General features: G+C 36.4%; 1 protein-coding gene across 1 annotated transcript; it reads left to right on the forward strand.

The window, feature by feature from the left end:
• Window positions 1-5,759: 5,759 nt before the first annotated feature.
• On the forward strand, window positions 5,760-17,299 carry LOC120518261 (extracellular calcium-sensing receptor-like). The gene is made up of 6 exons (XM_039740931.1): window positions 5,760-5,854; window positions 6,118-6,412; window positions 7,132-7,947; window positions 9,215-9,442; window positions 9,915-10,038; window positions 16,386-17,299. Exons 2-6 carry the CDS (start codon window positions 6,152-6,154, stop codon window positions 17,297-17,299), a joined length of 2,343 nt encoding a protein of 780 aa, XP_039596865.1. The 5' UTR covers window positions 5,760-5,854; window positions 6,118-6,151.
• Window positions 17,300-24,043: the final 6,744 nt, after the last annotated feature.

Here is a 24,043-nt window from a genome sequence, read left to right on the forward strand (position 1 = left end):
GACTGCAAATCCCTAAAAGGGTTTGTTTTGCTTTTACTACTGTATAAACAAAGGTCAGTGGCAAACTCTATTTGTTTCAGGCATTGATTTGCACAAGTCTTGCTTTTCTCACTGCTAGTTTTAAGTGGCATATTCAATAATTAGTCAGAGGGACAATTTATACATTTTGGCTCCGACAGGACAAACTAAGAACGTAGAATATAAAGAAGCTTTATTCTAAATATTTTGAGAAATGTAATAAAGTAACATTCATTTATGGTTAAAACTCTATTTAATCCATTTTTATGTGCAGTGAAGCGCACAGATCCTGCTAGTTTTCAATAAATGTGAAAAAATATTTAAACTGGCCAGTCACTACATTCTTTTTTTGCTCATTTTATTTAATTTACTTCTTAAGATTCTGGGTCTTTAATTTATCTGTTTCTTCTTAAATCATTGTTGTATCATTTCAGCACATATGTGTCTAGCATATAGAAAATGAGTAGAGTATTGAAAAATATTCAAATTAAAGAGTGAGCACAGAATCCATGTTACTGTACAACCTCAAATAAAAAAAAAAAGCCCAGTTCTCTATTGTGATAAGATTGTGGTTTCCTAAAAAAACAGCCTGAACTGTACAGAAAATGTATTTTTAACTTTAATACCTTTAATAAATTAATCATTTGTTTTAAAATTGAACTTCCCATTCCCCATCGTTATTTATTGTTAAGTAAAAAAAACATTCAATTAGGAATAGTATGACAAAGAATAAATCTTCATTTCTACTCCAGCTCATCCAAATTTATAAAAGGAAATGATCTTTGGTTAGTAATATATTCTACTAGCAAAATACCTGCGCTTCAGAGAGGAGAAGTAGTGTGTTAAAGAAGTTATGAAAAAGAAAAGGAAAAATTTTAAAAATAACGTAACATGATTGTCAATGTAATTAATTTGTCACTGTTATGAGTGTTGCTGTCATCAAGGATTTGATTATCATTATTTCTTTCAATCAGGTTCTTATTTGAAAGACGTGTTGTGCTCAAATTACATTCCATGTTTGTCAACCATTGTAAACAGGTTTCATTCATCTGTGTTCACTACCCAAATCGCTACTCATGAATCTAAGATGTTTAACAGGCATTCCCGGTATTGTGCATTTGTCTGTGAATATTTAGCGGTAGCGTGTCTATGAACTTGTGGATTTGCCTGCGAGTATTTGATGACAGAGTATCTATTACCTTGTGGATTTTTCTGCGAGTATTTGGCGACAGCGTCACAAAGTTGTTTCCGTCTAGCTGCATCAGAAAATGTACCACAACATCTGACATGCCTCCTTTTTACTGTTTTCTCACAGCTGGGATTGCTTCTGTCATAATCGGTTTGAGTTTCATGGTTTGTTTCAATTACGTTAGTATTTGCAGGACTTGTGTTGAAGTGACATTCGGCACTTCTGTCAAGTGTTGTAAGCATACAACCGGCTTCATCGATAACTTCGCATCCAGATTTTGAGAGTTGAAACATTCATAAACATCAAAGTGTCCACTACTCAAATTGTCACCTGTGAATCTAAGATGTTTAAGAGCCATTGGCGGTTCTCCAAAGGTGTAAAATATTTGGCCATTTTGGTACACTTGAAAGCGACAACCAAACAATTCAGCAGCCATCAACTCACTGCATAGGTGAAGGGCTTAAGCATTTCACTCTTATAGTGCTCCTGTGTAGTATAATTATCTCCTGTACCGTCATCAGTCCACACCTTGAACCTGTCCCAGTCATTCAATACATAAGACACAATGATTCTCCGGATATCAAGATTGAGCCTGATATGGCCGTGCAATATGTAACACAGAGAATGTAAAAGGCAGGCAGCATCTCAGGTAAGTGACAGTTCTTTGATTGACGGTGATCACCTCAATAGACATGTTAATGGGGGTACGGTTGGAACAGTAAAAAAAATGAGTACCTGAACAATGTAAACTAAGTCTAAAATACCTACACAATAACTATAAGCGTAATAAACAAACAATAAAACAGAGGAGAAGCCATTGATTTAAAAAAAGGCTGCAGTTAGCAGCACAATAAAACAGCAGAGAAGCCGTGGATTAAATAAAAAGGCTGCAGTTATCAGCAGGGAGACATGAATACTGTGGCGAAGCAAGGAAGGGAATGAAGAGACCGGAGTGACGGACAGCCTTACCTGTATATAGGCAGGCAGCCAATTACGTGGGAGGCGTGGGGATGGGGGACGCAATATTGGCAGGCAGCCGACTACATGGGAGGCGTGGGGATGGGGGACACAACCCCGCTTCACACGGCGACCGAGCTGCATGCTATGGACGTATATATGTACGTAAGTAGGATTCAGTTATGACCGTTACACGTAGAATTTTGAAATGAAACCTGCTTAACCTTTGTAAGTACCCTGTAAGGAATGAGCCTGCCAAATTTCAGCCTTCTACCTACATGGAAAGTTGGAGAATTAGTGATGAGTGAGTCAGTAAATCAGTGATGGCTTTGCCTTTTATTAGTATAGATAACAGAACACCAATTCTTAACCCAACAGGGATTATTGCAGGAGTAGATTAAATACTTTTGGACCAATTGCATTTGTACATATAAAATGATGATCTTTTTTATGCTTTTTTTAAAAGCATTATGAAAACTGTTGCATAATTCTAAAATTAGCATGGTGGTTAGCACCACTGCTTTATGCAGTTTATGTCCTGCATTCAAATCAAATGTCTGGTCATTGTCCTTTCAAACATAATATTTCTCCTTGTTTCTGCATGGAGTTTGTTCCTGCATTTTCATTGATGTGTAGCTTAAATTACTGGAAACTATGGCCCCAATATGAGTTTATATATATATATATATATATATATATATATATATATATATATATATATATATATATATATATATATATATATATATATATATATATATATATATATATATATATATATATATATATATACACACCTGGAAACAACAGGGCTACCCAGGCTTGACCCCGATTTCGATCAAACCAGCACAGCCATTCAGCTTTCACTGTGTTAAACTGGAACATTTGGCTCAGGAGATTCCCATCCCAAATGCACAATGGCTATCGGTCTAGCACAGGTATGCAGCTCGCAAGTTTCTTCCTAGATCATACTATTTGAAGAGACAGGACCCAAATTTTAAAACACCACATTTTTTACTTAAAGATGGTTTTCTGTATCAGGTGATTTCTGATTGCATGGGTGATGGGAACATCAGCAGCAGTCCCACAGACTGAGGTAGCTATCTGGGATGATTTAACTGACACCCAAAAAGCAGAATTGTTATTGCTGATAAAGGGGTACTCTGACTTTTTTTGGTAATGCCTGGCCGGATGACGATTGAAGAACACAACACTGTCACTCCACCCAGTGTTACTATACAGGTGCCCAATGAGGCAACAAGGAAAGTGATACAAAAGGAAGTCCGACAGATGCTCCAATTAGGCGTTATTTGGCCAAGCAAAAATGAATGGCGACGACCAACTGTATTTGTTTCAAAGTCCAATAGTACGGTTCGGTTCTGTATTGATTTTATGTGTTTGAATAAGATTTCCAAGTTTGATGCATACCTGATGCTGTGTGTGGACAAGCTGTTGGGAAAGCTTGGGCAGGCTTCATATATTTCCACCCTTGACCTCATGAAGAGTTATCCGCAGGTCCTTTTGGGTTGTTTGAATTTACGGCACTCCCTTTTGGTCTGTATAATGCAACATTGACCTTTCAGTGAATGATGGACTATATCCTGCGTCGTCATTCCATGTATGTGGGTACGTATCTTGACGATGTGATCATTTTCAGAAATGACTAGGAGTCTCATCTCCTCTGCCTTTGGGCAGTGCTTGACAGTTTATGGCTGACGGTGTTGACGGCCAACCCTAACAAGTGCAATCTGGGTATGTTGGAAACCCACTAATTGGGATATTCCATGGGGAAGGGTTTGCTCACGACTCAAATGGGCAAAGTGGATGAGGTGCTTGCATATCCTTGTCCTGAAACACAGTGGTAGGTTTCTGCCTTCCTCGGGCTTGTGGGTTATTACAGGCTATTCATTCCCAGTTTTGCACACCAGGCCGCCTCCCTCAATAACTTGACAAAGGGCAGAAAGAATTGTTTTATTGTCTGGACCGACGCCTGTGAGAGTGCTTTTGCGGACCTAAAAGCCGCTTTATCATCATTCCCGGTTCTGCACAATCCAGATTTATCAAAGGAATGTATTCTACAAACAGATGCTAGTGCTTTCAGTTTAGGAGCGGTGCTCTCACAATGTTTTGAGGGGGAAGAACACCCAATTACATTTCTCAGCAGAAAGCTTGACCCAGGGAGTATAATTATTCAACTATTGAAAAGGAGTGCTTGGTGATTAAGTTGGTGGTGGAGGCCCTCCATTACTATCTCTGGGGACAACTGTTTACCCTGGTGACTGACAACACCCCACTACAATGGCTGTACAAACAGAAGGATACGAACACCCGGCTCACTCTTTGGTCTATTAGTTTGCAGGCTTTTGCTTTTGATGTTCGCCACCATTCTGGGGCTGCAAACACCAATGCTGACGTTCTATCCTGCCTAGATGAGCCGGGCTTTGATGGTCGCTTTGCCCACACTGGAAGCAAAGAGGAGGTAAAAAAAACTGTATTTGCTTCCCATTGTATCACCATTTAAGTGGGGGTTTCGGAGGAGCAACTGCATCTCATTACCCCTCTTCACAACGCGAGTGGCAGAGATGCAAAGTGGCTGGTATGTAGAACTGGCCTGGTGGGGGTGTTTATGAGCAAAGCGAGCAGGGGGCAAAGCCCCCTAGTGTTAATTATATATTAATTAATTCAAGTTACACATTGCATTTAAAAGTTAAGTAATATTCTAATTATGTGACTGCTATAATAATAACAAGCCGTTATTTCAAACCATAGAAATTTCTTTCTTTCTGCAAATATATTTTTTTAATACGATAAAAACAATATACTGTTACAGTACACAATTATTTTTGATATCCCTTTTTTGTTGTTGGTTTAAATATGGGTTCATTGTCTTTTTGGCCTCTCTCTACTTATGGTGCTCTTTTCATCTCCTAGGTGCTCAGTTTACACGCTGCTCATAGGGCCTTTTCATTATCTCTGATTGTAGCATATGGTAGTTAGTTAAGATAATTAAGGGCAGCACACAGATGAAATGTTTAATTGTACTTTTAATAAAGGCATAATTGCCAAATTAATGCTGCATTTGTAATGCAACAGCCTTAATTGGGTGGGAAATCCACTAGAGGTGAAAAAAAGAAACTAGCATACATTTAATAATTTTGTGGCAAGATATCTGTTTATGAACAATCAGATAAATCAGATGAAAATGTCTAATTTCAATTATATTGATGACAAATGTTTTCTCACATATGATACTAAATTTCAAACCTGCAGTTCATAGGTTACTGTTTTTGTTTACTACAAAGAGTGCAATCAGTATGCTTTATCTCTTCAGAAGAATTGGTGTATAGCGTTACTCTTTAGGGAACTAAAGAATAATCTGTTGTGTGCAATGTAAATTTGCCATGTGGCAATTATGCATGCCAACAATCTATAAAAATGGAACAGAAAAAATAAGCAATGCATATCTTTGATAAGCAGTTCACTACAGCATTTTTAAATGCAATTTCTTCTTGTGCTCCTCACTGCCTGGTTAACAGAGGCAGAAGAATCTGTTTGCCGATCTCATGGAACTTCAGGCAGTCCACAGCTTTCTAAAAATGGTGATATTTTAATAGGAGGTATTTTTTCAATACATAACACTGTGAGTGACATAAAAGCAACCTTTTCTAACAATCCACAAGCGTGTAAAAGGTGAGAATCAGAAATTAAAGAAAATGCTCGTAATAACTGTTAGTCCATTAAAATGATGTTTGAAAAATAAGCCAAATCTCGGCTGATATGATTAGCATTTATATTTTTCTTGGTACTATGATTTTTCAATAAGTATTAGCCAAAACAACCTTTTTCTTTTTAAGTTTTTATGTAACAAAATAATAAAATATGCATACTTGGGTATATAAATATGGAGAATTTGGGAATATTTTTATTGCAAATCTAAATTGCTTTTTCAACAGTTTAGATTTCAGAGAACTTCGTTTTGCTCAAACAATGATTTTCGCAATTGAAGAAATAAACAACAGTACTGAAATACTTCCGGATGTTGTACTGGGTTACAAAATTTATGATTCATGTGCTTCTTCCTCATTGGCTCAAAAAGCTGCCCTTGATTTGGTGAATGGACCAGATACTGCTTTTTCCAACAATAGCACTTGTGCTAAACCATCATTTGTTACTGCTATAATAGCAGAGTCTGGATCGTCACCCACCATTGCCATTGCCAGAGTCATTGGACCACTTGGAATTCCACTGGTATGTAATGAGAATATACATGCATAGAAAAAGTGCATTTTTCCATATAAACTCTTTTATTCAGTATTAACTTCATATGATTTGCAATTGTCATAGTCTTTAGCTGGCTTCAGAATAATTTACTGTTCTCCTAAACTTTGCTTTTTTAGTCAATTGTGATACATCACAAATTATAGACATATATTCAAATTACATAATCATACTTAAGTAATCTTGTCATTTTATAAAGGCATATATATTTAGTACTCCTTCTAAAATCTTAAAATTAGTGCAAATTTTATTCCTTTTATTTTCTGACTTTATGCGATTTCAATAAAAAGTTAATTGCAAAAAACATTTGATTATTCTTCTAGTGGTCATAATCAGTTATTTCAACCACATGAGAGACAGCCAGAAACAAAGATAATATTTTTAGAGAAGTTCAGTCAGAAATAGAAAAGCTAGCATCTTGCAGTGATTTAGCACACTAAATGATTGCTTGAAAGAATGTCAGATGATGGCAGCCATATACTGAGAAATTTGATTTGCATTTTTTAGAATCCTTACAGTTAAGCATGATATGACAGTGAATTAGTAGTGTATTGAAAGTTCTCATGATAGACTGTTTAAAAACAATACTTTTCCATTTCCTTAATTAAATCCAGTGATTTACATACTGCACATATGCCATATTGCACATTGTGCATTTTTTAATTCTTTATGGTGAATTTTTTTCACAGGTGAGTCACTATGCAACCTGTGCTTGTCTCAGCAATAGAAAGGAATTCCCTACATTTTTTAGAACCATACCTAGCGACTACTTTCAAGCAACTGCTTTAGTTAACCTTGTAAAGCACTTTGGTTGGTCTTGGATTGGAGCCCTTAGAAGTGACAATGATTATGGAAATTTTGGAATGGCCACATTTATCAAAATGGCAGAAGAAGAAAATATTTGTATTGAATTTTCTGAGGCATTTTACAGAACAAATTCAAGGGAGAAACTTTTGAAAGTTGTGGACACAATAAAAAAATCCACTGTAAAGGTTATTGTAACATTCATGGCAACAGGTGATATAGCAATAATACTGGAGGAATTATCTAAGCAGAATGTTTCTGGCTTTCAATGGCTTGGCAGTGAGGCTTGGGTAACTGATGCTGAGTTGCTTTCAAAGGAGGGCTATAGGCTCCTAAGGGGAACTTTAGGCTTTGCAATCAAGAAGTCAGTTATTTTTGGATTAAGGAATTTTTTGGTAAACATACCCCCTCTTGAAATATCTGGCAATTCACTTATAAAGGAATTTTGGGAGACTGCTTTCAGCTGTACCTTTATGAACAATACAACAGTTTCAACTCAGAGATTGTGCACAGGACTAGAGAATTTAAATAATTTGCAAAACCCATACACTGATGTGTCTCAGTTAAGGATATCAAATAATGTATATAAAGCTGTGTATGCAGTAGCCATGTCATTGCATAATATGTTAATTTGCAAGCAGTCACTGGATCAAGTGAAGTCAGATATTTGCACTGACAAATATAATATTGAGCCAGTAAAGGTAAAGGACATCTTAACATATAAAATTTTACTTCTATGCATATTTTTCTGTTATTGTAATAATTATACTTAATGAATGTATATAATATGGTACTTTTCATGGTATCATCAAATTTAGGTCTTTTAATGAGACTTCATCTGTATTTAACATTGAAGCCATTTTCTCTAGATTTCGATTGCTCTCCCTTAATTAAGAAATTTCCTCATCTCTGCCTTTCACAACACAGAAGAATGCTGACTTGGATAGTTGGAATACAAGACATACAGTACCTTACAATTAATCAATTTATCTTTTATAGTATAATACTATAAATGGCTTCAGTCTGTATCTATTTATGTTACTTACAGTTAATTTGTCTATGACTATTTCATATCAATGCCACGTTTCTCATTTTTTACTATTTCTGTTCTTGTTTTGTCTCCATTTGATATTTGATGTTTAAAATTAGAAGTCTTCTTCATGTTTGCTAATGGTCAATTACTTTTATGAGATTTTTTTTTACCTTTTCATCAATGCTTTATTTCAAATTTTTGCACTTCATTGTAATGATGCATGTTGTTAATGGTGCTGTATAAAATAAAGATACAGACAACTGTGTAGGTTTAAGTTTGTTATGTGTGCAGCATGGCAACACACTGAGTAGCCTAGCCGCATCTTATAACTTAGTACTTGATCACCTCAATTTCTTTTGTAAGGAGCTATAATGTTAAACACGTTCTGATAATTTTATTCCACCGGCTCTTCTTTCTTTACACTTTTCAAATATTCAGTCGGGTTGATTGGATTCTAAATTCTAAATTCACCCTGTGTTAGTGACGATGTTTTTGATTGTCTTGTACTGCATTCATTTATTCTCTTCTGATTTATTGTGTCTGCTGTTAGATGGATAGGCTACATGAATTAGACAATGTTATGAAAAGGGTGAAAGCGTTGCAGCCTCAAGTGTTTAAGGTCCTGTCTTTGATCCTTGGGTGGACACTATGTATCATTTGTATGTTTTCCACATATTGGCTATTGTTTTTTTCCCTTCATCCATAAGACCCATTAAATAGTATTTCTGATTAATCATAGTGTGAATGAATGGATTTGACTGCACTCAACTGTTCCTTGCAATAGACTGGCTTGGTTAATATGTGCCTTGTGCCCAGTGCTGTCAGAACAGAGTAAGCATGTTAATAAAATGAATTGATGTAAATTTAGGAACTGATGGATATTGATTCAATTTATTACATTAGAGTAATAACTTGTTATCTCTTCCTTCTTTTAGTTAATGCATTTTTTGAAAACAGTATATTACACAACCAAAAATGGAGATCAAGTGTATTTTGATGTCAATGGTGATCCATTGCCAATATATGAAATAGTTAACTGGCAAATTAATCAAAAAGGCCAAGCAGAAATTGTAACAGTTGGATACTATGATGCTTCTGCACCCAATGGGAACATTTTTAAAATGACTAACACAAGTATAATTTGGGCAAATGGTCAAGCCACGGTACAGCAAGTCTTTTTATTGATTGTTTGAAAACTGAAAATTGTTTATGAATGCTCAAATCTCAAAAACAAACCTTTTATACTTTTCAAGACTATTTTGCAAAGATTTAAAATATCACTTTCTACAATTAACGATCACATGTATTTGTTAAGCCAATAGCATTTGTTTATGACATTTCATATGAATTTAAATTTAATATCAATAAAAGCATGACACAAAGTAACAATGGTGCACAAATATTTAAATGTTTTTAAATATTAACAATTTACAGTGTTTTGTTCACTTTTTTCCAAACTGAATTGCAATCCATTTATTTATTTATTTGTATTTAAAAATCTGAAAGATACATTTTGTTCAGTTCCATCCAATGTTGATTCTGCCTACAGCTTAATATCACATTCTTTATCAGCCAAGATTTATGTCTACAAAATTTCATGTGGGCAAGTGAAAATGTACACTGTCATTTTTTCAGGTCCCCCAATCAGTCTGCAGTGACCAATGTTTAAAGGGGACGTGGAAAGCGATCAGAAAAGGGAAACCTGTCTGCTGCTTTGACTGTATTCCATGTGCAGAAGGAAGTATCAGCAATCAAACAGGTACATTCATTCATTTTATTGCTCATAAAACAGCACTAATTATTTACTGGATACAATTAGACTCTTGTTTTCTTCTTATTATTATTATTACTTTGTGATGAATGTAACCTTGTCCTGGACAGTTTTTTGCCTTTCCCTTGGTACTGCTGGCAGAGATTCTTACTCACTTAAAAACCTGACTTCAAAAATGGACAGCATAGAAAATGGATGTATAATTTGTTACCTGCTAAATTAAGCAAGCATCATTTGAAAATTATCAAAATATCAATATATGCTGCATGAATCTATTGCTTTCACGATTTTTTGAATTTCATTGTTATTACGATTTTAATGATTACATACGCAAGAAATAAATTAAAATCAGATGCTTTGAATTTTTAACTTAAAATCACAATATAAATGTGTCTCTTTCCTTTCCAGCTTATTCAGTTTGGAGTTATAGGAAGCGTCTGTCATTTCACATCTTATAAAGGCCTTCAAGCTTGTTTAGAAATTGGTGCTTTCAAGCATTTAGAGAATATATGATAGTACTGAGTAAAAATAAATTATGTTTAAGGAATCTGACAGTCATTTACAACATTTTAAAGGCATTAAAATCAGGAAGCATGTTTTGCAATGTTTCAATTCATATTTTCTGTTTTTCATTAAACTTCATGTATTCAGAACATCATACATTAGTTTTAAATAATGCTGAACCAGAATACATTTATACTATTAAAAATATGACATTAAAACATGAAAAAAATAGAAAAAGGGCATAAAATATACTATACAATACAACTGTAATGTACCATTTGAACATCACTTAGAGCAGGGGTGTCAAACTCCAGGCCTGGAGGGCCACAGTGGCTGCAGGTTTTCATCTTAACCCTTTTCCTAATCAGTGACCAGTTTTCGCTGCTAATTAATTTGTTTTCTCTTCATTTTAATAGCCCTGTTTCTAAGGATTCAGTCCCCTAAATTATTTTCTTCATTAAATGACATCCAAAGAGAAATTAGATGTGAAACAAGCCAATAGCTGACAAGCTAAATTGGGGCTTCAAACTCCAACCAATTTCACTCTGACCAGTTTCTTAATGAGAAGTTTATTCTTGTTGTTAATTTAATTCAGTGACTGTTGCTGCTCTCATTCTGCCACAGCAGACATTTCCAAAACTGTTCATTTTTCTGTTTTTTCTAAGAAAACCTTCAAAATGTTTTGGTGACCTGAGAGATCAACTTTACCGAGACCATCACCTTTCTTTATTTTCAGATATTGTGTGATTGGCACAGGTGAACTGATCATGTGGTGGCTTGTTTTGTCTCATTATTGTTTGGCTGCTAATTAAGGAAGAAGAAACAACTAAGGGGCCTGAGCAAGTTAATTAAAACTAAAGATAAAAAAGTTAATTAGCAGCAAAAACTGGTCACTAATAACACTAATAACTCCAGGACTGGAGTTTGACATCCCTGACTTAGAGAATAAAACTGAATAATAAAAAAACAAGCACTAACTTTTACAAGTAGCTAAAATTTACACTGGGTGTTACAGACTCAAATCAAATGTATGTATTTTATTACATTGTAGAAATAATAGCAGCTCACTACTCCAAGTGCAGAGTCTTGAATCCAGGATCTTTGGGTTATAAGGCAGCAGTTCTTACCTCTGCACCAATCAGGAATACATGTAAGCTCTCTGTCAAATGACATTTGAGCTTGGGTTTTTAACTCATTGACAGCAACATGTTAATCAATTTTTTTTTGCTTTATATTCTTGAATAAAAGTGCACATGTTTATTTGATATTCGCATTAAAGTCTTCACACTATATACAGTTCACATCTTAAATAGTATAACATGGAAAAAGTTTCTGCTTTAAGTATGTGTTCAGCATTTTTTGCCTCACATTTCCTTTCATCCTACACTTACCCAGATCTTTCTAGACACGGAACACACATGAAATGCATGTATTCCAAATAACGATATACTGTATTATTTACCCTATACAACCCCGGGAACCTCAAACGCAGATATTCAGCCTTGGCTTGAGCTGGGAGAGAGTTGAGCTCCATCAAGGCAGGGGATAGGAAAGCAGGCTGCTGGCTGCTTGTGCTAATCGACACATTTATAAAACAAAATACGCTGATGGAGAGGTGTGAAGGGTTTTAAGATGGGCCAAAATTATGAGTTTTTTCATAGGGTTTGGTAATTCTAGTGTTAAAAAGGAAAGAAAAGAAGAAAATCTTTGGGGCTTTTTAGCACTAGCTATGTACTTTGTTCTGGAGTGATTTAGGTGCATTCTTCTGGGTGAATTTGCTCAAGGTTTTTCACAGTTGTGTACTTTAATTTTTAAATAGCGCCATAGATTCAAAATTTTACTGATATCAGGGCCTTGACTGATTCGCTGTTACACATTCACCTTTATGCCCTTGAGCCACTCCAGGGCTAGTTTTTCCTTATGTTTGATAATTAGTATCCAGAAAGATTAACTTTTGCCCAAGCTTCAGTTTTTCAGTGGACTGTTTCTCTTGCAGTGTTTGCTTGTATTTTCCACCATCCATTATTGCTTCTGTTTTAACCAAATGCTCCCTCCCTGATAAAGAATAGCAACACCCCATAAGCATAATGCTACCACCAACATACTTCTCTGTGAGTTTCTTTTGGTGATGGCATTGTTACTTGTATCACGTACTGTATCTCTTTGAACTTTGGGCAATAAGATATATATTGAACTCCCACTTCACAACTTAAACACTTTGATTACTTTTGGCATAGCATATTTTATTTTGACTACTGGATTACTTTTTGTGCCATCCAACCATGCAGGCCAGTGTTAATCAGACTTATTGATATTCAATGTATGTACTGAAATGCTTTCTTTGCTCTATCAGGAAGTTGTTGCCAGTGTACTCTTTTTTGTTGTCGTTTGTTTGGGAGGCATTATGACACATAAAAACATTAAGAGGGTGGAGAAACTGGTAAAGAAGGCTGGCTCAGTGCTGGCCAGAACTGTGGACTCTTTGGTAATTGTGGTGGAAAGGAGTATGGAGAAAAAGGTACAGGCCATCCTTAACAATAGCAGTCACCCTCTCCACAACATTTTGGTGGGTCAGAGAAGTAAACATAGCAGTCACCTTCTCTCACTGCGCTGTGGAACAGAATGCTTTAGAAAATCTTTTTTCCTACCGCCATCATATATTTTAATGCTGTTGTCAATACAAGTGATTTGTGACCTTTTAATTAATGTATAATGTTCTGAATACATGACGATTAAAGAAAAACAGAAAATTGGAATTGAAGTGCAAAACATGCTGGCACTTTTTTTACTATTTATCTGTGTTTGTTCTTTTTGCTTTTATAATAATTTGTAACAACTTTTATTGATGTGTTTGCGCTACTGAACGCCTGAATTTCCCTGAGGGGATGAATAAAGTATCTATCTATCTATCTATCTATCTATCTATCTATCTATCTATCTATCTATCTATCTATCTATCTATCTATCTATCTATCTATCTATCTGTCTATCTCGTTGATTGTGGTACCTTTATGCCAGCCTAAGCTACTGACCGCTGCAGCTCCTTCAAAATGTTGTTAACATCTTTGTGGTTTCCCTCACAAGTCTGCTGCTGGCTTCCTTTTCTGGGTGGCATCTGGCTGGTTTAGTGTTGTTTCTACTCCCTGCTAATTGAACCTGCTGTGCCAACTGGGACATTAAAAAAGAATTGTGTTGAGTTGATATTATTTTAGCTGTAACTTCATTGGAATGTTTTTAGTGTTCATTTTCACATCTGACCTGAATAATGATCATTAAACTGTGGCAGTTATTTTAATGATTCAGTGTTGGAAGCAATCAATAGGCAATGATTGCTTGTTTAAACTTAGAGCTTCCACAATACAACAATTACAGTTGGTATAGAAAAGAATCACGTCCCTTCAAAATATTAATATTTTGTTGCTTTGCGGCCTGAAATGAAGACACACATAAGAAGTATACTCCAGGTTTATTTATTCAATGCAATTTATAACAGCCAAGTGAAAGATATAATAGTAACAGTTCAGAAAAAAAAATAAAAACAAAACCCGAATCCCTGAGATGGTTAAAGGGACACCAAAATATGTGTAATCCCAATCCGGTGTAACTAATCAATTTAATAAATGCACACCAAGTTAATTGGCTTCCACCTGTGATCAACTGTAATCATTCCCATTAATTTGGTATAAAAAAAGCTATTCCAGGAGCATCCCAGTGCGTGGAAGTGCAACTGAAAGCAAACAATCAACTATGGGCAGCAAGGCACTGTCGAAAGATCTCAAGGATAAAGTTGGGGACAAGCACAAATCAAGAGATGGATACAAAAAATGTCAAAGGCTTTATCAATCCCTAAGAGCACAATATAGAAAAGGAAAGTGTTTGGTACTACTAGGACTCTTCCTAGATCAGGCCATCACTCCAAACTAGACGGAAAAGCGAGTAGGAAACTGGTCAGAGAAGCTACAAAGAAGCTCATGGCAACTTTGAAGCAGTTACAGCTGTTTTTGGCAAAGAATGGTCAATGTGTGCATGTAACAATGTCACAAATGCTCCACAAATGTGACTTGTATGGGAGGGTTGCAAGAAAAAGGCCACTCCTCAAGAAAGGCCACATCAAGTCTCTTGACGACATTGAGGCCAAATGGAAAAAGATGTTATGGTCATATGAGACCAAAATCAAACTATTTTGCATAAATGCCAAATTGTACATCTGGAGAAAGCCAATACAGCTTACCATCCAAAGAACACCATACCTACAGTAAAGCAAGGAGGTGGTAGCATCCTGTTGTGCGTGAATTTCTCTGCAGCAGGGACTGGGGCAATTGTCAAGAGAGAACGAAGAATGAAAGGCGCAAAATATCATCAAATTCTTGAAGAAAACCTGCTGCCTTCTACCAGAAAGTTGTCAATGGGAAGAAGATTCACCTTCTAACATGTCAATGACCCAAAGCACACGGCAAAATGGACGACACAGTGGCTGAAGGAGAAAAAGGTGAATACCCTTGCATGGCTTTTTCAGAGTCCAGACTTAAACCCTATTATAAATCTGTGGAATGGCTTGAAGATTGCAGTCCACCAATGGTCACCATACAATTTGACTGCCCTTTAACAATTCTGTAAAGAAGAGTTAGCAAATATTGCACAGTCTGGATGTGCAAAGTTGGTAGAGACGAATCTCAAAAGACTCATGACTGTAAGCAAAAGGTTGGGGGTTCCACAAAGTACTGACACAGGGGGGTGAACATTTAACCATCTCAGTGATTCTGTTTTTTAATTTATATATTTTTCTCCCTGAACTGTTACTATTGCATCCTTCACTTGGCTGTTATAAGTTGCAATGACTAAATACAGCTGGAGAAACATTTTTTGTGTGTGTCTTCAGACTGCAAAGGAACAAAAGTGAATATTTTGAAGTGGGTGATTCTTTTCTATACTCAATGTATGCAAGCAGTATTTTTCTTTTTTCTACTAACATAATGTTCATTAACTATGCAAACTAATTTCAATTGTTTCAAATAAAAATATCAGATTACAAAATTTCAGCTTAGAATTTCAGTAAAATCGAAAGAAAGAGAACAGGTGAACATCTGAATAACTAATTTGTCATTTTTAGTACTAATAAGTAATTCTTAGCATTGTAAATACAGTAACAAGTAGGGTAATAGTAAATCATACTATAAGATTTTATTTTAGTCTCTCGGAACTTACAAATAAGTTTAACCATAACAATTTTTGATAAAGCACCATTTTAAAGAAAAGCATTTTTGTAGTAAGAGAAAAGGGCAATTGGATTTACTTGGATTTTTGGTACTAAGACAGTTGTTTAATTTTTTTGTCTCATTTTTTATTTCATTTTAGTAAGTTTAGCACCATTTCTCAGTATTATTCCTTTATTTATTTATTTATTTTGAATACAAACAGTACAGTTCATTGTCATTTTATTCTTCAAGTATATTTTTACTTCTTCAGTATTTAAAAGCATTCGCCATTTAAAGCACAATCAGCTAGAACAGAGACAATGGCTGGGAGATTTGATGAGTGTACATATGCAAAACGAAGCGACCAGCACAAACCAATCCAGAAATGGTCTCTGCTTCATCAAACACAGCACAAAAAAGAAAGAAGAAAAATTTAAACATACCAACCAAGTTAAAAGCATGCGGAAGGAAATGTAATTTTATTGTACGTGAAAGCAATAAAAGCATTCGGATTTTGCACTTAGAGCACTCCAGGACGAATTTAAATCTGTCATATTTGCAATGTTATCCATTGCAACTTGTGTTATTTTAATGATGCAATTTCCAATTGACTAATAATTATTCCATTTCTTTCAGATTCCACAGAATGTACTCAATGTCCTCTGGAATACTGGCCGAATATGGCAAAAGATCAATGCATTGAGAAGATTTTTGAATTCCTCTCCTATGAAGATGTACTTGGGATTATTTTAGTTCTTTTTTCTTTAAGTGGTGCCAGTATAACTGTTGCTATAGCTTTGATATTTTTTCAGCACAGAAACACTCCCATTGTTAAAGCCAATAACTCGGAATTAAGTTTTCTTCTTTTGTTGTCATTAACTCTCTGTTTCCTTTGCTCAATTACATTCATTGGCAAGCCGTCCAACTGGTCCTGCATGCTGCGCCATACAGCCTTTGGGATTACGTTTGTCTTGTGCCTGTCATGTGTCTTAGGAAAAACTATAGTAGTGTTAATGGCATTTAGAGCCACAGTCCCTGGCACTAATGTTATGAAATGCTTTGGCCCCTTCCAGCAGAGAATGAGTGTGTTTGCATGCACATTTCTGCAGGTCTTGATCTGCATTGGTTGGCTGACAGTTTCATCACCATACCCAGATAGAAACATGGAATATTCTAAAGATAAAATCATTTTGGAATGTAATGTTGGATCTTCAGTTGCATTTTACGTTGTCTTAGGTTACATTGGCATTCTTTCAACGTTTTGCTTTATTCTAGCTTTTTTAGCTCGTAAGTTACCAGATAACTTCAATGAAGCTAAGTTTATCACTTTCAGCATGCTGATATTCTGTGCCGTCTGGATCACATTTATTCCAGCTTACATTAGTTCACCTGGAAAGTACACAGTTGCTGTGGAAATCTTTGCCATTTTGGCCTCTAGCTTTGGTTTACTGTTTTGCATTTTTGCACCTAAATGTTACATTGTTTTGCTGAAGCCTGAGAAAAATACAAAGAAATTCATGATGGCAAAAATGCCCCAAAAATCACTTTAAGAATATTTTTAATCAAAGGAAAAGGTACTCAATGAAGATGGGAAGATTTTAATAGATGAGTTGTATTTGCTTGCTGGGTCACATAAAATGTAAAATATTGATTGGCAAATGATTTATAAATATATTAGTTGAGTTAGCCATAATCATGTGCATCTCACAAGTTGCTTATAGCCAGCAAATAAATGAGGGTGTTCAGGTATTGCACAAATTGAATTATCTTCTAACATGAATCAGCAGGTAATCATTTTATTTAAATAATATTACAAAATACAAAAGATGCGAATTTACTAGATAAATAAGCCCTGATTTAACATTTATTTCTGAATCCATTTCTGTGACTCCCTTACTTTATGACTCCACCGATCATAATATTTAAATTGTGCTCTTTTCATTCTTGCATTTCTTGTTTGTAATTCTTTCAAAATCAGATCCACAAAACCTAGGACATTAAGTAGAATTCATTACACTGCAAGTGCTGATTCTCTGGTTCTTCAATTGCTGCCTTTTTTTTAGTATTTCAAGAAAGACATCAATTTCAACTCTTTACTCTGGGAGCTCATATTGGCTACTACACACATAAAATCTAGCCTCACCTGTTGAAGAAATCAAAAATTTAGCTCAAAGAAATTGAAATTTATTTATAATACTACATGCAGAATTGAGACACTTGGACGGAACTTGACATATGCTTGTGTGTAAGGATTATGCCCAGACTAAGGGTTTTTATAGGGTTCCCTGATCAACCGGGCTCCCCACAAAATTGCCTGTTCAAACCGTAACATGATATGTTTCTATCAAAGTTCAATTACGCTCAAATTTCTGCCGAGTTGTTAAAAAGAGAACTTTATAAAGCTGTCTGTCACAGACAAATGTAATGTATCTGCTATCAAATGCTATTAGAATCTATTTCAGCTTCTAACAAGAGATCAGTTTACAGAGAAATAATACAGAAATATTGAACAATAATAAGAAATTAAGAATAATATTTTCAACACTTCCACAACCCGAAACCAAATAAATTATTAAAGAAAATAAAATGAAACATTTCTAGAAGGAGAACTGCTGAAACAAGGTATAAATCAGTAGCCAATCAGGCCCACCATATGTTCCCTAACCATCTCATAAGGTAGTATCATTACAATAGGATGACAGTCTGCTATCTTACGTTCAGGGCTTCTTATTGTCCATGTCAATAAGATGAGTAACTGTAGAAAGTATTGATGTGCAAACTCATGCATCAGCTTTCACCCAAAAGTTAGGACTTATGTACACCTAAGAATCCACCTCATCTTTGTAATGGAGTGGAATTTCTAGATTAATTTCTGTCTGCATCTACTACTAGTCTGGATTTAGTTTCTGCTCCTTTTAGCTGACTCTACATGGAGTGACTTACATAATTTCAGAATTTAGGTAAAACCATGCAGTTATTACTTGTTGTGATCTTAAGGCTAACAAAAGGTAGATTTCTCAAACTGTACATAAGCCTTGCTCTCAAAACCCATGAAGCAGAGTTTGGTCTGTAAAACCAGAAATGTGCCAAGACTCTGCCTTTGGCTGCAGAATTACCCTTAGAGATCAATATTCCTTTCTTTCCAACCCCAAATACTTAAAAATACTCAAAACCTCATTTTTAGTGACAGCTTTCGTAATTGAAACTGTCTGTGAAGCAAAACTCTATGGTTTCTCTCAAGACGAGTTAGGGGTTAACAAAATGTTGCTTAACACTAGAATCCCTGTAAAATACGAAAAAGGTAGCAATTTTGGGCCACCTTAAATTCCTTCACACGTCTTCATCAGCATCTTTGTTTTGCAAATGTGTCAATCAGCACTGGCAGCAGGTAGCCTGCTATCCCATCCCCCCAACGCAGTTGATGTTGGATGCAAAGTTGTCCCAGCTGAAGTCTGTTTTTCAGGGTGAGAGTTGTCTGGAATTGTAAATAATGTATCATTATTTGGAATACATATATCTCATGTGTGTTCCTTGTCTACAACGATCTGGGTAAATGCAGGATGACAGAAAATGCGAGACAAGAAGTGTTGAATATATAACTAAAACAGACACTTTTTTCATGTTATAGTAATAATGACAAATGCTGATGTGAAGTATATAATGTGTGAGGACTGAAGTCCAAATATAAAATAAACACTTTCATAAAAGGTATAACAAAACAAGTACTTATTCAAGAATATAAGAAAAAGAAATATAACCAAAGAATATAGGCAAAGAAAAAGAAATCATTCAATTTACATCGTCCTGTCAATGAGTGAAAACGCAGGTCCAAATATCAATCAACACAAAGCCAACATATTTGCTTGGCTACTGCAGAGTTAAGATCTGCTGCCTTGTTATGTAAAAGTTGCAGGCTCAAGCCCGGCTCTGCCCATTTTGAATAGTGAGCTGCTATTATTATTATTATTATTATCATTATATAATAAAAACATACATTTGATTTGAGTCTGTGACACCTGGTGTAAATTTTTGCTAAAAGTTAGCATTTTTTTGCTTTATCATTCAGATTTATTCTCTCAGGTGGTACAACAAACTTTCCTCTCCCTCTCTGAGTTGATGGCATTTATCCCCATTCTTTTCACAAGAGCAGCGATGCCCACAATTGCTGCTGTGGTTGATGCCTGGTCAGAAGATATTATACTGGCAATTAAAAATATGATGCCCCGTGATCACTATCACACTATCATGTGGCATTTGCACTTTCACAACAAAGACACTCATGCAGAATGTGTGAAAAACAACAGATTTTCTGTGATCTTGAACATCAGGCAACGTTTTGTTGAGAACTGTGTTTTGAGTTAGAACCCAGGGCAGTATATTACTGTTGATAAGCAACTGTTTCCAACCAAAATCCATTTTCCTTTCTTGCAATAAATCTCAACCAAGCCTGACATATTTGGAATAAAGTTTTGGATTGCGGCAGATTTGGAGACAAAGTACATGTGCAATGCTACTTATTATTTAGGAAAATATCCCAGTCGTCCCACAGGAGAAAGACATTCTGAGATATAAAGCATATAGAGCTGTTTCTGGACAAAGGTAGGACGGTAACAACAGACAACTTCTTCTAGACTGCTGCACCGCAACACAACACTGCTTGGTACTAAGAATGCAGACAGACTTTTTCTTTTTGGGTAAATTGCTTGCATGTCGTTGAAGGTTATGCATGTATGTGGCAGATTCACTAGCAGGATGACGCCCAACCTCTTGCTGCATCCAAATTGTGCCATCTTTCGCCTTTACGTCTGCTGCAGCTGTGTTGTTCTTATGTGTGATTGAATGTTTCATGAGGGGTGGGCTTCTGTTCTCTTTCTACAATGTAGAACCTTCATTCTAATCTGAGTTCACCTCTGTTATAGCACGTCTTTATTTGAAAAATAACAGTGTCAGATCAGGGGGAGCATGAATGTGACTGAGAGAATTAAACTGAATAAAAAACGCTAACCTTTACAAGCACCATACATTTACACCAGCTGTTACAGACTCAAATCAAATGTATGTTTTTACTCTATAATTGTAATAATGATAGCCACTGACTTTTCAGAACAGTTAATGTGTGAAGAACCCATAACCTCTTGACTTGGAGACAGCAGTTCTTACCTCTGCACCAGCCAAGCAGATGTATATGTATGTATGTGTGCCATACCCTATCCCAATTTCTTTTACTTTAGTAAAATTCTACAAAACAAGCACACTTGCTTTGTTATATCTGTGTCTTTTGTGAAAGTGTTTATTTAATATTTGGACTTCAGTCATCACATATTATACACTTCATGCCAGCATTTTGCCAATCATTAGTAGAACATGAAAAAAGTTTCTCTTCTAGGTAAATGTTCAACATTTCTTGCCTTGCATTTCCTGCCATCCTACATTTTCACAGATCTTTGTTGACATGGAACACACATGAAATGTATGTGTTCCAAATAACAATATATTATTTACCCTATACAATTCAAGGCATCACCCACCCAGATAAACAGATTTGAGCTGGGAGAACTCTATGTACAACTAAAGCTGTGTCAGTGAGGAATGGAATAGTAGGCTGCCTGCTGCCGCTGCTGATCGAGACATTTGCAAAAGAAGTTTTCCATATCCGACTCCTGTCCCTGGTTCTTTTTGGTTGGAAAGAGAAATTCTCTTTTTCCTTGGGTCTTGGCCAACTACAAAGCACCTGCACCTTTGGTAGGAGGGGAGGGGCTGGTAGCTGGCAGAATTGGCCAGGACACTGGCTTGGAAATTGAACCCGATCACTTCAGTGTGGATGGTGGGGATTCCTCTTTGGATGTCCTTGGGCAGCTGCCCGGTCCATTAAGCTTTTCATAGGAAGCAGCTGTCCCTGCCCTTTTGGAGGCATCGGCTGGTGAGCAGATGGAGTTTGCGCGCTTGCAAAGAGCAGACAGTTCCTTACAGTTTGCAATTAAACAAGCTTATGCTGCTGATGATTCCTACTATAAGGAGCGTGAGTCTGTTAGCTTTAAAACTCCACAATTTTTGTTTAAAAGTGGCTTTCTTTATTGGGTGATTTCTGATGATATAGGTGGCAGTCTGATTGAACAACTGGTCATCCCCGTTGAGCATAGAGAGCTTGTATTGAAGATTGCTCACGTGCATGTCTTTGTCGGACATCTCAGCACTGAGAAAACTAGGGACCACGTCTTGAAACAGTTCTATTGGCTGAATATAGGCAGAGATGTTGAGCAGTCCTGTAAGTCTTGCCCTGACTGTCAGGTGGTCTCTGCTCACAGATCACATAGGGCTCCACGCTCACCAATACCTATTTTAGATGTTCCCTTCCAATGAGTTGGGTTGGATATTGTTGGCCCACTCCCTAAGAGTAGGAATGATTTTCAGTATATACTCATGCTGGTTTATTGTGCAATGAGATATCCTCTGCAGAAGGCCAACTTGCCCACTGTTGCAAGGGCTCTGTGTGAGATCTTTATTCGTATTGGCATTCTCCGGGAAATTTTAACTGACCAGGGTATGCTTGTTACTTTCTTTCCCTTAACTTTCTTTGTAAAGGTCTAGCTATTAAGAAATTGAGTACCACTTGTGACAGAACCACTAGGGGGCGTGTCAGCCACACAACCCAACATGGGAGGCACACTTATAAAAACACAAGTGCTTTTATTTTCCTTCACTCCTGGAGAACATCTTCCCCATTCCCAGGAGTCCAAAACACAGTCCCAATGCACAAGCACAATATTCCTCTTTTCCTTCTCTTTTTTTCTTTTCTGCTCCACTCCTCCTCAGCAAGCTTCATCCACCTTCCACCCTACTCTGGCTCACCAAGTACTATCTGCTGGCCCCTTATTCTGTATAAGGCATCCAGAAGTGCTTCGAGTGCTCTTTGCCCCACTTCCAGCAGCACTTCTGGGTGTGACGGAAGGACCGTCCACACAGGCTCAGAAATAGCTGCAGCACTTCCGGATTTCAACAGGGCTGTAGACAACTCCATCTCCCATGGAGCCCTGCGGTTTGCTCCCCCGATCCTTACAGCAAAGAGGTGTCCTATCCGGGTAACAATCCAAGCCATCTGTGACACACTGTTTACCAACCTCAGACGAATGGCCTGATGCAGCGATTTAACAAGACTTTAAAACAGATGATCAGGCATGTGGTTCATGATGACCCAACATCCTGGGACTCTGTCCTGCTGTTCCTCATGTTTGCAATTCGAGAATACTCTATTGATGTAGAGCAGGGTTCTCAAACTCCAGCCCTGGATGGCCGTAGTGGCTGCAGGTTTTCATTCTAACCCTTTTCTTAATTAGTGACCTGTTTTTGCTGCTAATTAACTTATGTTGAATTAATTGTAATTGACTTGCTGTTGAAGGCTCAGACTCCTTAATTGTTTCTTTTTTCTTAATTAGCTGCCAAACAATAGTGAGATACAAAATGATCCGAAACATGACCAGCAAACTGTGTCCATCATACGATACCTGAAAATAAAGAAAAATGAAGGTCTCAGGAATGTTGATCTGCTCATGTTCACAAAACATTTTAACAGTGCTCTTAGAAAAGAAAAAATCAATAATTTCAGAAACATCTACTATTGCACAATAAGAGTAGCAACAAGCTGTTTAATTAAAGAACAGGTTTAATTAACAACAAAAATCTGCACCTAATTAAGCAACTGCTTGGAGTGCAATTGGTTGGAGTTTGAGACCCTGACTTATGTGGTCTTCTGTTGGCTCACTCACTTCACATTTCATTTCTGTTTGGGTGCCATTTAAGGAAAGAGATGAAACAATTCAGAGGACGATGAAGAAATTCTGGGGAACAAATCTTAATAAACAAGTCAATTAAAATTGATTCAAAAGAAAATAATTAGCAGCAAAACAGGTCACTAATTAAGAAAAGGGTTAGAATGAAAACCTACAGCCACCGTGGTCCTCCAGGACCAGAGACTGCTAACCCCGCCATAGAGCATCAACAGTGTCAGCAGGATACCCAAAAACGTGATTATGATAAGAAAAGTAAATTTCACAAATTCAAAAAGGGCAATCAGGTACTTGTTCTTATTCCTTCTGACCCACATAAGTTCCTGGCAAAATGGCAGAGTCCTGCTGTAGTAGAAGAACATTTGGGTTCTGTAAATTACAAAGTTTGAATACTGGGCTGACAAAAGCCTGTATAAATATTACATGTTAATCTCTTAAAAGAATGGCATGAACTGCAGGAGGTGTTAATGTGCATGGCTACGGTCTCCTAGACTGATGATACTATTGGTG

Source organism: Polypterus senegalus, chromosome 1, assembly GCF_016835505.1.
Source record: "Polypterus senegalus isolate Bchr_013 chromosome 1, ASM1683550v1, whole genome shotgun sequence".
Lineage (NCBI taxonomy): Eukaryota > Metazoa > Chordata > Cladistia > Polypteriformes > Polypteridae > Polypterus > Polypterus senegalus.

Bases quoted from the DNA above. Each gene is read 5' to 3' on its own strand.
- LOC120518261 (XM_039740931.1), top strand. From the start codon at position 6,152: ATGATTTTCGCAATTGAAGAAATAAACAACAGTACTGAAATACTTCCG. The intron at 9,443-9,914 runs GTACAGCAAGTC...TCATTTTTTCAG, and splicing joins GGGCAAATGGTCAAGCCACG to GTCCCCCAATCAGTCTGCAG. The intron at 10,039-16,385 runs GTACATTCATTC...CATTTCTTTCAG, and splicing joins AAGTATCAGCAATCAAACAG to ATTCCACAGAATGTACTCAA.